At 41.3% G+C, this 15289-nt stretch overlaps 1 protein-coding gene across 8 annotated transcripts in view; it reads left to right on the forward strand.

Moving 5' to 3' along the window:
• PMS1 (PMS1 homolog 1, mismatch repair system component) overlaps positions 1 to 15289 on the forward strand; it is a 322424-nt gene that overhangs the window by 185822 nt on the left and 121313 nt on the right. For 7 of the 8 annotated variants that reach the window (XR_012226454.1, XM_073558100.1, XM_073558103.1 and 4 more), the window contains one exon: positions 12134 to 12250. The exons of the other annotated variant lie outside the window; for it this stretch is intronic. Coding sequence is in view for 6 of the 7 variants with exons in the window: in XM_073558100.1 (XP_073414201.1) it covers positions 12134 to 12250 (117 nt within the window). In the remaining variant the exon portion in view is untranslated. The remainder of the gene's footprint in view (positions 1 to 12133; positions 12251 to 15289) is intronic. 8 annotated transcript variants of the gene reach the window in all.

The raw sequence follows: 15289 nt of genomic DNA on the forward strand, positions 1-15289 counted from the left end.
GATTCTCACTGCCCTAAAAGTAAAGAATCCTCTTCTATGTTGGTGGAAAAACCTCCTCTCCTGCAGACGCAGAGAATGCACCCTTGTGACCGTCACCTTCCTTGGTACAAACAGATCCTCTGAGAGATATTTATATTGTCTCCTTATATACTTATACATGGTTATTAGATCGCCCCTCAGTCGTCTTTTTTCTAGACTAAATAATCCTAATTTTGCTAATCTCTCTGGGTATTGTAGTTCCCCCATCCCCTATATTAAATTGCTGCCCTCCTTTGTACTCGCTCTAGTTCCATTATATCCTTCCTGAGCACCAGTGCCCAAAACTGTACACAGTACTCCATGTGCGGTCTAACCGTCTAACCAGAGATTTGTACAGAGGCAGTATAATGCTCTCATCATGTGTATCCAGACTTCTTTTAATGCACCCCATGATCCTGTTTGCCTTAGCAACCGCTGTCTGGCACTGGCTGCTCCAGGTAAGTTTATCATTAACTAGGATCCCCAAGTCCTTCTCCATGTCAGATTTACCCAGTGGTTTACCATTCAGTGTGTAATGGTGATATTGATTCCTTCTCCCCATGTGTATAACCTTACATTTATCAATGATAAACTGCACCTGCCACCTTTCGGCCCACGTTTCCAACTTATCCAGATCCATCTGTGGCAGAATACTATCTTCTCTTGTACTGACTGCTTTACATAGTTTTGTATCATCTGCAAATGTCGATATTTTACTGTGTAAACCTTCTACCAGATCATTAATAAATATGGTGAAGAGAATAGGTCCCCTGAGGTACCCCACTGGTCACAGCAACCAGAGAATATACCATTTATAACCACACTCTGCTTTCTATCACTAAGCCAGTTACTTACCCATTTACACACATTTTCCCCCAGACCCAGCATTCTCATTTTGTGTACCAACCTTTTGTGTGGTACGGTATCAAACGCTTTGGAAAAATCAAGATATACCACATCCAATGACTCACCTTGGTCCAGTCTATAGCTTACCTCTTCATAAAAATTGATTAGATTGGTTTGACAGGGGCGGTTCCTCATAAACCCATGCTGATATGGAGTTAAACAGTTATTCTCATTGAGATAATCCAGAATAACATCCCTCAGAAACCCTTAAAATATTTCACCAGCAATAGAGGTTAGACTTACTGGCCTATAATTTCCAGGTTCACTTTTAGAGCCCTTTTTGAATATTGGCACCACATTTGCTATGCGCCAGTCCTGTGGAACAGACCCCGATGCTATAGAGTCTCTAAATAATAATGGTTTGTCTATTACACTACTTAGTTCTCTTAGCATGCGTGGGTGTATGCCATCCGAACCCGGATATTTATCTATTTTAATCTTATTTAGCCTGGTTTGCACCTCTTCTTGGGTTAGATTAGTGACCCTTGATATAGGGTTTTCTTTGTCTATTGGTATTTCACTTAGCAATTTATTTTCATGAATACCGTGGAGAAGAAGGTGTTTATTAAACTAGCTTTTTCCTCGTCATCTACAACCATTCTTTCCTTTAAGCAAACTCAAGGAAAAGTGCACCTAATTAAATAGTTAAGAAATAAATGTAAAAAATCCCATATAATTTATGCACAAAGTCCTATTACCTCATGTGCTGATGGAGTCCCCAGGATGTGCCCACCCCTGGGGTAATAGCACTTTGCGATTCACTATTAGTTACATTATTGTCCCACTATGTAATATATTCCTCTATGATATCCTACAATGATCCATTAGATCCATAGGGTCTCCTATTATGTGTGATAAAATTGTTGATGCACTGGTATTGAATTAAATGCACTTGCACCTTATTGTTATCCTCTACTAGCCCTTTACCAATTTGCACATACCATATTTTGCACATATATACCCCTTTTTTATGCATTTGCACTTTATTTGTACCTCATGCACTGCACATGTTTGTGTTTATATATAAATTTGATATGTTGTCTAGATCTTGTTTTATTGATATACTCTAGTGTCCCCAGAGTTGTGCCCCTTTCTTGGCATTGGTTTCCTACCCTACCTTTTTATTGTCCTTAATATTACCTAAATAAATTTGCCTATTATTGGACATTATTTCAGTTTGTTTCGTTGTTTTTTAACCATTCTTTCTTCACAATTTTTTAAGGGGCGTACACTTTCACTTTTGATTCTTTTACTATTGATATAGTTGAAAAACAGTTTGGGATTAGTTTTACTCTCCTTAGCAATGTGCTTCTCTGTTTCCTTTTTAGCAGCTTTAATTAGTTTTTTAGATAAAGTATTTTTCTTCCTATAGTTTTTTAGCGATTCAACGGTGCCATCCTGCTTAGTAGTTTAAATGCTTTCTTTTTACTGTTAATTGCCCCTCTTACTTCTCTGTTTAGCCACATTGGGTTTTTCCTATTTCTTGTCCCTTTATTCCCACATGGTATAAACCACTTGCAGAGCCTATTTAGTTTGTTCTTAAACATTTCCCATTTATTATCTGTATTCTTATTTCTGAGGACATTGTCCCAGTCACCAGATTAAGGGAATCTCTAAAGGTACTGTCACACTTAGCGATGCACCAGCGATCCCGACGAGCGATATGACGCGGTCAGGATCGCTGGTGCATCGCTAAGTGGTCGCTAGTGAGCTGCCACACAGGCAGATCTTACCAGCGACATACCAGCGGTCGGGGGTCGCTACTTACCTATCAGACGAGGTGATGAAGACGTCCTCCCGCCCGCATCCACGTGTCGCTCGTCGGCGCCACAGGAAGCCCAGCAGGAATCTGACGACGAGAAACGGTCCTGGACGTTCTCGCGCAATCAGCGATAATCAGTGGGGGAGCCGGTCGGAGGTAATTATCAGACATAGCGATATCGCTGCTACGTCAAAAAAACCAGTGACGTTATAGCGATATTGCTGGCGATATCGCTTAGTGTGACAGGCCCTTAAGGCTAGTTTCAAACTAGCTTTCAGGAGGGCTGCAGATGGCTGCCTACTTCCTCCTTCTTTCCTCCGTGAAGCTCCGCCTACTGCCGCTTGCGTCCAACGTTTTCCTGCATAACTATCTTTAACATTGGGTACGCAGGGACATGCGTTGTATGCGAATGCATTTGCATGCGCCCATTTGACGTGTGCGGCCACCGCACGGAAATGCAGCCCTCCTGAATGCTAGTCTGAAACCAGCCTTAGCTGGTCAAAGTTTGCCTTCCTAAAGTTCAATGTTTTTGTGACTCTCTGACAAGTCCCCCTTGTGAAAGACAAGTGAAATTTTGCAATATTGTGGTCGCTACTTCCTAGATGCCCGACGACCTGCAGATTTGTTATTCTGTCAGGTCTATTAGATAGTATTAGGTCTAAAAGTGCTGCTTCTCTGGTTGGACTCTGCACCAATTGTGAAAGATAATCTTTCTTGGTTATTAGCAGAAACCTGTTGCCTTTATGGGTTTCGCAGGTCTCTGTTTCCCAGTTAATATCCTGGTAGTTAACCCCTTTACCCCCGAGGGTAATGCATTCAAATGCATTCACTGGGAAATGTCATTGTAACATTTAACAACCCAAGTTGGCCATGTGGTGTGTGACACATAAGCAGACCCATATTGTTTCATTTATAAAGGAGGAACTCTTAAAGTCACAGAGCTTATTTTTACTGGTGCATCAGGTGGCATTAATCTTCTTAACCCCTTTACCATCAAGGGTGGTTTGCACGTTAATGACCAGGCCAATTTTCACAATTCTGACCACTGTCCCTTTATGAGGTGGTAACGATGGAACGCTTCCATGGATCCCGGTGATTCTGACAATGTTTTCTCGTGACATATTGTACTTCATGATAGTGGTAAAATTTCATTGATATAACTTGCGTTTATTTGTGAAAAAAACAGAAATTTGGCGAAAATTTTGAAAATTTCGCAATTTTCCAAATTTGAATTTTTATGTCCTTAAATCACAGAGATATGGCACACAAAAAACTTAATAAATATGTGATAAAACACTCCGGGATCACCTTTGCTGGGGTCAAAGGCCACGTGGGTTTAGCATGAATCTCAGGGGCACAGCCGGGATTCGGTCATAACTGCGCTGGGTCAGGTCTATTTCAGGTGAAAGCAAAACATACAGGAAATAAAACAAAACAAATCCTTGCCTGTCCGGCACTAACTAAACAGGGTCCATACTAACTACCAACTGGAGAGCTTCTCCCAGCCAGCCAAACCAGGGTTACCGTAAGCACAGCTTTCACTCACAAGTTTCGCTCACACTGACATGCTCTCTGTGTTCCCCAGTCTGAGCAACTAACACACCACCTGGCATCCTTTTATATCTGCTTCCCATTACTTATTAGTCACCAGGTGAGATGCTGAGCAGACTATGCCACATAGAAAAGGTATCTGGGCGAGATATACATGCCCTCATCCACTATTCCCCCATGATTCTCACAAATAGCATTTCCCACATGTTTACTTTACATCAGCACAATTTAGGTAATAACATTTTTTTGTTAGGAAGCTATAAAGGTTAAAAGTTGACCAGTGATTACTCATTTTTACAACACCATTTTATTTTTAGGGACCACATCACATTTGAAGTCACTTTGAGGGGTCTATATCAGAAAATACCCAAAAGTGACACCATTCTAAAAACTGTACCCCTCAAGGTGCTCAAAACCACATTCAAAAAGTTTATTAACCCTTCAGGTGCTTCACAGGAATTTTTTGAATGTTAAAAAAAAATGAACATTTAACTTTTTTTTCACAAAAAAATTACTTCAGGTCCAATTTTTTTTATTTTACCAAAGGTAACAGGAGAAATTGGACTGCAAATGTTATTGTGCAATTTGTCCTGAGTACGCTGATACCTGATATGTGGGGGGACCACTGTTTCGGTGTATGACAGAGCTCGGAAGGGAAGAAGCGCCGTTTGACTTTTTCACTGCAAAATTGGCTGGAATTCAGATCGGACGCCATGTCTCGTTTGGAGAGCCCTGATGTGCCAAAACAGTGGAAACCCTCTACAAGTGACCCCATTTTGGAAACTTGACCCCCCCAAGGAACTTATCTAGATAAGGGCTTCACAGAAGTTTATAACGTACAGCCGTACAATTAAAAAATCATATTTTTTCCCCAAAAATTATCTTTTCACCCCCAGTTTTTATTTTCCCAAGGGTAACAGGACCCCAAAAGTTATTGTGCAATTTGTCCTGAGTACGCTGATACCCCATATGTGGGTGTAAAAGACTATTTGGGCGCATGGCAGAGCTCGGAAGGGAAGCAGCGCCTTTTGACTTTTTTGGCTGGAATTGAGATTGGACGCCATGTCATGTTTGGAAAGCTCCTGATGTGCAAAAACAGTGGCAACCCCCCACACATGACACCATTTTTGAAACTAGATCCCCCAAGGAACTTATCTAGATATGTGGTGAGCACTTTGAACCCCCAAGTGCTTCACAGAAGTTTATAACACCCGGGCATTTAAATAAAAAAATCATATTTTTTCCACAAGCATCATCTTTTGGTCCCCAATTTTTTTTTCCCAAGGGTAAGAGGAGAAATTGGACCCCAAAGGTTGTTGTCCAATTTGTCCTGAGTACACTGATCCCATATGTGGGAGAAACCTACTGTATGGGCACACGTCGGGGCTCGGAAGGGAAGTAGTGACGTTTTGGAATGCAGACTTTGAAGGAATGGTCTGCGGGTGTCATGTCGCATTTGTAGAGCCTCTGATGTGCCTAAACTGTTGAAACCCCCCACAAGTGACCCCATTTTGGAAACTAGACCCCCCAGGGAACTTGTCTAGATGTGTGGTGAGCACTTTGAACCCCCAAGTGCTTAACAGAAGTTTATAACGTAGGGCCATAAAAATAAAAAAAATCTTATTTTTTTTCCACAAAAATGATATTTTTGCTCCCAATTTATTTTCCCAAGGGTAACAGGAGAAATTGGACCCCAAATGTTGTTGTACAATTTGTCCTTAGTAGGCTGGAACCCCATATGTGGGGGCAAACCACTGTTTGGGCACATGGAAGAGCTTGGAAGGGAAGGAGCACCGTTTGACTTTTTCAACGCAGAATTGGCTAGAAATGAGAATAGACGCCATGTTGCGTTTGAAGAGCACCTGACGTGCCTAAACAGTGGAAACCCCCCCAATTTTAACTCCAACCCTAACCTCAACACACCCCTAAGCCTAATCTCAGCCCAAACCCTAACCCAAGCCCTAACTCAAGCCCTAACCCTAGCCCTAATCCTAACCCTAATGGGAAAACGGAAATAAATACATTTTATTTTTTTTTCCCTACCTAAGGGGGTGATAAAGAGGGGTTTGATTTACTATTTTTAGCTGGTTTTTATGTTTGGCAGGTGTCATACGCTAATAGACGCTTTTTATTGTAAAAATAATTTTTGCATCACCACATTTTGAGAGCTATAATTTGACCCACCGAGTCATGTGAGGTCTTATTTTTAGCGGGATCAGTTGACGTTTTTATTGGTACCATTTTCGGGCACGTGACATTTCTTTGATCGCTTTTTATTCCGATTTTTGGGATGCAGAATGAACAAAAACCAACGTATCATGAATTTCTTTTGGGGGGTGCGTTTTCACCGTTCTGCGTGTGGTAAAATTGATAAAGCGGTTTTGTTCTTCGAGTCAGTACGATTACAGCGATACCTCATTTATGTTTTTTTTAATGTTTTGGCGCTTTTATGCAATGAAAACAATTTTATATAAAAAATAATAATTTTTGCATCGCTTTATTCTGCGAGCTATAACTTTTTAATTTTTCCGCCGATGATGCTGTATGGCAGCTCTATTTTGCGGGACAAGATGACGTTTTCAGCGGTACCATGGTTATTTATATCCGTCTTTTTGATTGCGCGTTATTGCACTTTTGTTTGGCGGTATGATGATAAAGCATTGTTTTTTTACTTTTTTAAATTTTTTATGGGGTTCACTAAAGGGGTTAACTAGTGGGACAGTTTTATAGGGTGCGTCGTTACAGACGCCGCAATACTAAATATGTGTACTTTTATTGTTTTTTTATTTCCAAAAAATGAATTTATTAGGGAATATTTTTTTTAATTTATTTAGCGATTTTTTTTATAAATTATTTTTACACTTTTTTTTATTTTATTACATAGTCCCAGGTGGGTACATCACTGTAATGTGTCAGAACGCTGATCTGACAGTTTGGATAGCACTCTATCAGATCAGCGATCTGACAGGCGCTGCAGAGGCTTCCTCAGTGCCTGCTCTCTGCAGGCACTGAGGAAGCCGCCTCCCTGCAGGCCCCCGAAGACCCCCACTGCCATATTGGATCCGGAGGCCTGCAAGGAAGGAGGCCCCTTTAGCAGCGCAGCACATTGCGCTGCTATGTGGGTTTCAGGGAAACACAGAGGGAGCCCCCTCCCTGACGATGCTTCCCTAATCCCCCAGGACACTGCGATCATGTTTGATCGCAGTGTGCCAGGGGTTAATGTGCCGGGAGCGGTCCATGACCACCCCGACACATAGTGCCGCGTGTCAGCTGTGATAATCAGCTGACACCCGGCCACGATCAGCGGCACCCCCCCGGGAGCGCCGTGATCGCTTAGACGTACTATCCTGTCCCCTGTTGTGAGTTCATTTTCTGGTCTACCAGTTGTGAGTTCTTCCAGGCTCCCTCTGGTGGTAACAGGAGGTAGTGAGGCTGATTTAATCACTAGAGATCTGCCACCTGATAATGAGGATGACGATTGGACCTCAGGAATTTCAGACTGGATTTAAGTCAGCCGACGCCCTATTCTGGTGCTGGTGATTCCTTCTGACTTTTCAGCTCTTGGTGTTCAGCTCTGTTCCTGTCAGCTCAAGTTAAGTTTTTCTGCTAATATTCACACTTGATTTTGTTGGTCTATTCAGTTTTTTGTATGGTCAGCCAGCCCCGGCTGGGGCTGTGCTGAATTTCCACTCTTATTTATCTGTATTTGCCAATTTGCTTTTCGTCCCCTATTAGATTGGCCTCTTTTTGCTCTGTCTCAGAATATTTCAGAGTGCTGATATAGTGGGATAAGTCTAGTGACTTCAGGGTTAATTTTGTTATCAGAAGTGTTGGACATTATTTTTGTAGGGTTTTTGGCAGATTGCAGACAGTGTCTTTCCTTTCCTATCCTTTCTAGTTAGTTTGGGCCCCATCGTTTGCTCAGCCTATTTTCCTGCCTGTGTTTGTGTTTTCATCTTATTTCACCGTCAATACATGTGTGGGGGCTGTCTTTCCTTTGGGGTCTGCTCTGGGGCAGTTAGTTTTCCCCTTTCTTGCTTTAGTCTTATTTAGTCCTCCGGCGGTGACGAGGCGTCTAGGATCTTCGTAGGAACGCTCCACGGCTGCTGCTAGTTGTGTGTTTAGGATCAGGGATCTGCAATCTGCATAGTTACCACCTCTCTGTTTTTTTCTGGGACTTAGCTTGTTTTGTTTTTTCCTCCTCGGTGACCCATTCATAACAGTCCCCGGTCATAGGGGCCCGGGTACTGTGGACAGGATAGTACGTCTGATGTCAGAAAGGGGTTAAAGTCCCCCATAACAGTGATCTCATTATGGGTTGCAGCTTCATCTGTCTGCTTAGTAGTAGACTTTCCATGATTTATGTTATATTTGGAGGTTTGTAACAGACCCCAATGAGAATTTTGATACTATTTTTCCCTCCATGCATTTCGTCCCATATGAACTCGACATCCTTATTCCCTTCGCTAATATCCTCCTTTAAGGTGGACTTTAGACAAAACTTTACATAAAGACAAACCCCTCCTCCTCTCCAATTTTTACGATCCTTTCTAAACAGACTGTAAATCAAAAAAATAAATAAATTGAGGTAAAAAACACCCCCCTAGTGCAATAACACAATTACAAACTATACATTAATATCCTACGATAGCCCTACGCTAGCCTGCTATCCCTTCCTGACAGTGGAGGTTGGCACCCTAAAAGATAGGATTATTTGGCGCCCCCACTCCGTGGAGGCTTTCCCAGACTCACCCTAAATGACCCTTATAAACTACAGGTGGGAAAACAATAAGCAAATAAAAGAGATGAAAAAGACAGTGCTTAATATAATACACAGGCTATTAATGTACAATATATAAAAGACAGGCTATTGCGACCAGCCCCACTGTAAATTACTTCAGAATGACTTAGTTCAGCTCTGCGCAGCCTCCCTGGCTGCCCGTAGATGAACTAATAAGCGTGGGAAAGTTTCTGACTTTTTTCCCATGCTCATCAGTTCACCTCAGGTCAGCCGGGGACTCCCGCTGACGTCACTGAGGCTGCGAGGAGTCCCCTGGCTGACCTGAGGTGAACTGATGAGTGTGGGAAAAAAGTCAGAAACTTTCCCACGCTTATTAGTTCATCTTTGGGCAGCCAGTGAGGCTGCGCAGAGCTGAACTCAGTCATTCTGAAGTAGTTTATAGTGCGGCTGGAAGCATTAGCACCGGTCCTCATTGTAAACTGTTTAACCCCTTGTTAAGGATTACAGCATGGGACATGACTGAACGGCGGAGAGATAAGGATATTGTTGCTTTATGTTTTTGCTTTTTTGCAGATCATGGTTTAATTTTGGATTAGCAGAGTAATAAAGATTGGTCAAAAACTAGGTGTCTTTATTTCATTAAAAGACTTTTTAATTAATGAATTAATGTCTGTGTGTGTTTTTTAACCCTTTCATAGTCTAGGGTTAATAATGGATCGGCGTCTTATTGACACCTCTCCTTTATTAATCGGCTTAATGTCACCCTCCAATTGCAAGGTGCCATTAACCCTTTGTTAAATTAACCCGTTCGCCACCGCTACAGGGCAATGGGAATAGAGAGGATAAGTGCCAGAAAAGGCACATCTTATAGATGCGCCTTTTCTGGGGTGTCTGGGGGCAGATTTTTGTAGCCTGGGGGAGGGGGAAACAATGATCACTCTCAAGGCTATTAAAATCTGCCCTCACTCACCTGCTTTACCTCTCTGGTTGACAAATTACCACGAGAGCCCACGCAATTTTTTACAATGAATTAACACCTACACCTCCCAAATTTAACACACAAACCCTCATCTAATTACTAGTTAAAGACATATAAAAAAACATGAAATGAAATGGTTTACTGTATGTAAACCATGTGTCATTTCATGTCGGGTTTTGGAATGATTTTAATGAAACCGGCAAATGTTTTAGTGGCTATTTGGCTATGAAGAACTGTATAATGTGTGTGTCTCTATGACATATATGTGTGTATATATGTATGTGTCTATATCTATTCTTCCGTTTCTTTATTAAACCTGTCAGTGTGATTTTACTGTATTGCAAAATGAATTGCCGGCTTTTGGTAAAGAACACCGGGTGCAATTTTCTCGCAAGTCACACTTGTGGTCCGTGTGTAATCCGATTTTTTTCTTGGCCCCATAGACTTGCATTGGCGAGTCCGATCCGATAATCGGTAACAATCGCAGCATGCTGCGATTTTCTCAGCCCGATTAAAACGGCCGAGAAAAAAATCAGATGATGGGAGCTGCCCCATAGATTAACATTGTGACGAGTGCAATGCGATTTGTTTATCGCATTGCAATCGTCCGTTTTTCTCGCTAGTTTTTCTCACTAGTGTGACTCTGGCCTCACGGAGCGACTCGGGAGGAATGGAGCGCTATTTGCCTCCTGGAGTGCAGATTTTCCTATAATAGTGTGCGGACTCCATATACAGAGCCGCAGAAAAGCAGAATCCCATCTCAAGTGAGCCCATTTTAGAAATGATACCTTTTTGGGAATATATCTAAAGGTGTAGTGACGATTTTGACTACATGGGTGTTTTTTTTAAAGTGAGTAGCAGTGGATGTTGCTTAAGCTAGGTTCACATTTGCGGATGGCCGAGCTGCGGACTTCCTCCATGAAGCTCCACCCACTGCCGCACCTCCTCTGGTCAGCTCCGCCTACATATGCATGTGGCCTGCGTACCTATCTTTAACATTGGGTACGCAGGCCGTGCGGATGCCTCTGCATGTGTCGTTTTGATGATGTGGGTCACCGCTTTGTCAAAACGATCCCGGGGAGACGTGCAGAGATGACCTGCTGTCACAGTCAGAAGCCGTCTTAACTCTGTCACTGCGTAATGCAGTGCGGTGATCAGAAATAGGGGTGCCGTATATATATATATATATATATATATATATATATAGCACTTTGCCTTAACGCAGCTCCCGCTGCGCCGTACATTTATGGTGCATTTCGGGAAGGGGTTAAAGCTGCACTCCTATTGTATGAGCGCTACAAGTTCTAGTAAAACAAATGAACTGAATTGCCAAGATGAGACACTTAAAATTGTAACTCTAGTTCCAGTCTCCACTGTCCTTTGGCATTCTGGGTGAGAAGAAGCTAATACATTCTGGAAGGTAGTTTTCTATTCAACTGTACTATACTCGGAGAGTAGCGAGACTGAGTCCTGGATAATCAGAAAAAGAAAAAAGTGGTGCAATTGTTAAAATCTGTACAGCTCAGTATTTTGCCGAATTGAAGGAAGATTAATCTAAGATTAATCTAATTATCAGTGTTTTTGAAATTATGCAAATATGCATCATCAGTCAAGCTACTGCACCGTATTTTCTGCAGTTTTACTACAGCATCCTGTTGTTATTTTACATCTTATGTAAAATTTTTGCGATTTTTAACAGAAAATGCGTCTAATTTTTTTAGATTTTCTAAAGAAATGAGGATTTTGGTGCATGATACGTTATGTGGAATAACAATTATATATTTTAAAATGAAATGCTCATATTCCATCTTTATAAAGTCCATTTCCTGAGACATTGCTTTTAAATTTGTTGCCAATAGAAAATGTCTACTGCAGCGCGTATCACTCTCACTTATTACCGTCTGACGTTACTATTGATCTGTTTTGGTCTCACATTGCACCATTCCTGCCATTTTACTGCTGTGGAAAACGGTTCTACTGTCATAACAGTGAACTTGTGTCACCGTAGATTCACCGTCCCCTGCTGTACTCCTTGTTTAACGCCCACGTCTTGTTCTTTTACTTCGTATGTCTGAAAATATGTGCAAATCCTAACAAAATAATTGAAAGCATATCTGTAATAGTGTATGCATTCAAATAAGGATCTCAGTTTGACCATTCTGTGTCTTTGATATAGGTGATACTTTGGCAAAAAAATAAGGTTTCTGACCAGAAAATGGCCCTCATTTCAGTTTTGGGAACTACAGTAATGAATGCTATGGCACATGTTCAGCACCAATGTGAGAATCCAGAGGTATGTTACTACTCCGCAAATAAATGCTTTTTTTAATCCAAATATTACCCATTTTATGCTTTTTTCTTTTAAAAGAAATGTATTAATGTAGTTTTGCTTTCCCAGATGTGTTTGATCTAACAGGGCAAGGACATGTAGGGTAAAACTAATGTGACCATGATGGAGGTAGAAACCATGGCGGCATGCAGCTACGATGGTTTTTAGATTGGTAAATGAGTGCATGGTTTCTCCAGACCACTGTTACACCTGCAAAACCTGCAATTAATTACAATTAATTTACAAATTTACTTGCCATGACGGTTTTAGGCAACATGGTAGCTGTGTCAATGCCATTCCATCTGGCCTTAACAAAAAAAAAAAACAAAAAGATAATTTTTTTGTGTTTATATATATATATATATATATATATATATATATATATATATGTTCATTGCAGAAAGCAGTGAGTATTCATGGCTCTTCAGTAGCGCGTAGTGTCAGCCACCGGCTTCCTGTTGCTGCTGACAGTCATGTGTGCCGATACTTAAGAGAAATGAATATTCATTGTGAAGTGATCCCATGTGCCCGTATTTTGGACCTTACCAGTACGTTATATTTTGTATTTTCTTTAAAAATGGTATTTGTTTAGGGCTTATCATCCCTTTTCTTCAATAGGTGTTAATTATCTTTACTGTCTTTGTATGTGTTGTCATTTTTTGTAATTTAATTGCATTCAGCAACATATAGTTTAATCTGGAAGATATAACAATTCTATTAATGTTTGCTTGGTGTTGAGGATACTTTAGGATTATTCTATCCACAACTGTCCATTTTTGTATATTTTAATTGTTTTAACTGTCTGTGTTGCATTGTTTTTTAATAAAAATTCTAATACTTCTTATACTGTACATATTATTTGGTGGGTACTATATGTTTTCAGTGTAGCTGTTTTCTTCTTTCTTTTTACACATTTAACTTTTTTTTAACGATTAGTAGCACCCCATTTTCCTATATTTTTACTGTGTTCATTGCATATAGGAAAATGGGGTGCTACTAATCGTTAAAAAAAAGTTAAATGTGTAAAAAGAAAGAAGAAAACAGCTACACTGAAAACATATAGTACCCACCAAATAATATGTACAGTATAAGAAGTATTAGAATTTTTATTAAAAAACAATACAACACAGACAGTTAAAACAATTAAAATATACAAAAATGGACAGCTGTGGATAGAATAATCCTAAAGTATCCTCAACACCAAGCAAACATTAATAGAATTATTATATCTTCCAGATTAAACTATATGTTGCTGAATGCAATTAAATTACAAAAAATGAGAACACATACAAAGACAGTAAAGATAATTAACACCTATTGAAGAAAAGGGATAATAAGCCCTAAACAAATACCATTTTTAAAGAAAATACAAAATATAACGTACTGGTAAGGTCCAAAATACGGGCACATGGGATCACTTCACAATGAATATTCATTTCTCTTAAGTATCGGCACACATGACTGTCAGCAGCAACAGGAAGCCGGTGGCTGACACTACGCGCTACTGAAGAGCCATGAATACTCACTGCTTTCTGCAATGAACAGTCCCGGCCAGTATTCCGGCAGCTGTGCTCTGTTTGTCCCTGCTGCCATACGCTGCTTATAAGCATAAAGCAGTTGCTGGCATCTGAGCAGGACACTGCGTGGGAGCATCGGGTAGGTAACTGTAATGGTTGTTTTTTTTTTATATGCATGGTATGGTATGCATGGCCTGCTCCTTATAATTGGCCCCCACCCCCATCCTAGAGACAAGGCATTGCTGACAGAGGTGTCCACATTCACCCAGGAATTCAGACATCAGCCTTAGAGAGGTATTCACACAGTGTAGGTACCCATCAGATTTGAGGCCGCCTTGACGTTGGCTGGTGGGCAGATAATATTTGGCAAAATTTTATGCTAAGAGTCTCATATATTTTTTCTATAATTCTAAAGCTGTATTGCAATTCTAATTACATGTATTCCACATTGACATGCCTTAGCATGATAGAGTGCAACCATTCTTTGTATATTGTATATGGGGGTAGCTCCTCTTGGTATGCACCTATTCACATTAGTTTGGATGTGCCAGTCAGTTTTTTTTGTCTCTAGGATGGGCGTGGGGGCCAATTATAAGGAGGAGGCCATGCATACCATACCATGCATATTCATTGCATTGTTTTTGTCTCTTGTATGTTAGCTTACTGACTGAGCACTCCGCCCTCCGCCAGGTGGTGATTTTAATTATAGCAGGTCCCTACTTACCCATAAATGCAGGCATTGCTGACAGAGGTGTCCACATCCACCTAGGAATTCAGACATCAGCCTTAGAGAGGTATTCACACAGTGTAGGTACCCATCAGATTTGAGGCCGCCTTGACGTTGGCTGGTGGGCAGATAATATTTGGCCAAATTTTATGCTAAGAGTCTCATATATTTTTTCTAATTCTAAAGCTGTATTGCAATTCTAATTACATATATTCCACATTGACTTGCCTTAGCATGATAGAGTGCACCCACCCCCATCCTGGGATGCATTGCCCCCTCAGAAAATGAGGGGGCCATGCATACCAGGATGGGGGTGGGGGCCAATTATGAGGAGGAGGCCATGCATACCAGAATTGGGATGGGGCCAATCATAGCAAAATAAGAATGGGGCCCTGAGTACCAGGACGGGATGGGGGCCCTTTATACCAGGATGAGATGGGGGGCCCTGCATACCAGGATAAGGACAGGGGCCATGCATACCATGATAGGGATGGGACCATGCATACTAAGACAAAATGGGGGGGGCCTGCATACCAGAATAGGGATGGGCCATGCATACTAGGACGAGATAGGGGAACTGCATGCCAGGATAAGAATGAGGGCCATGCGTACTAGGATGGGATGGAGGCCAGGTTTGGGATAGGGACATGTATACGAGCATAGGGATGGGGCCATGCATACTAGGACAACATGGGGACCCTGCATACCAGGATATGGATGGGGCTGTGTATAATATTATAGGGATGAGGGCGATCATTC

The sequence above is a fragment of the Dendrobates tinctorius genome, unplaced genomic scaffold, assembly GCF_039654945.1.
Source record: "Dendrobates tinctorius isolate UK_male_01 unplaced genomic scaffold, ASM3965494v1 ptg000254l, whole genome shotgun sequence".
Classification (NCBI taxonomy): Eukaryota; Metazoa; Chordata; class Amphibia; order Anura; family Dendrobatidae; genus Dendrobates; species Dendrobates tinctorius.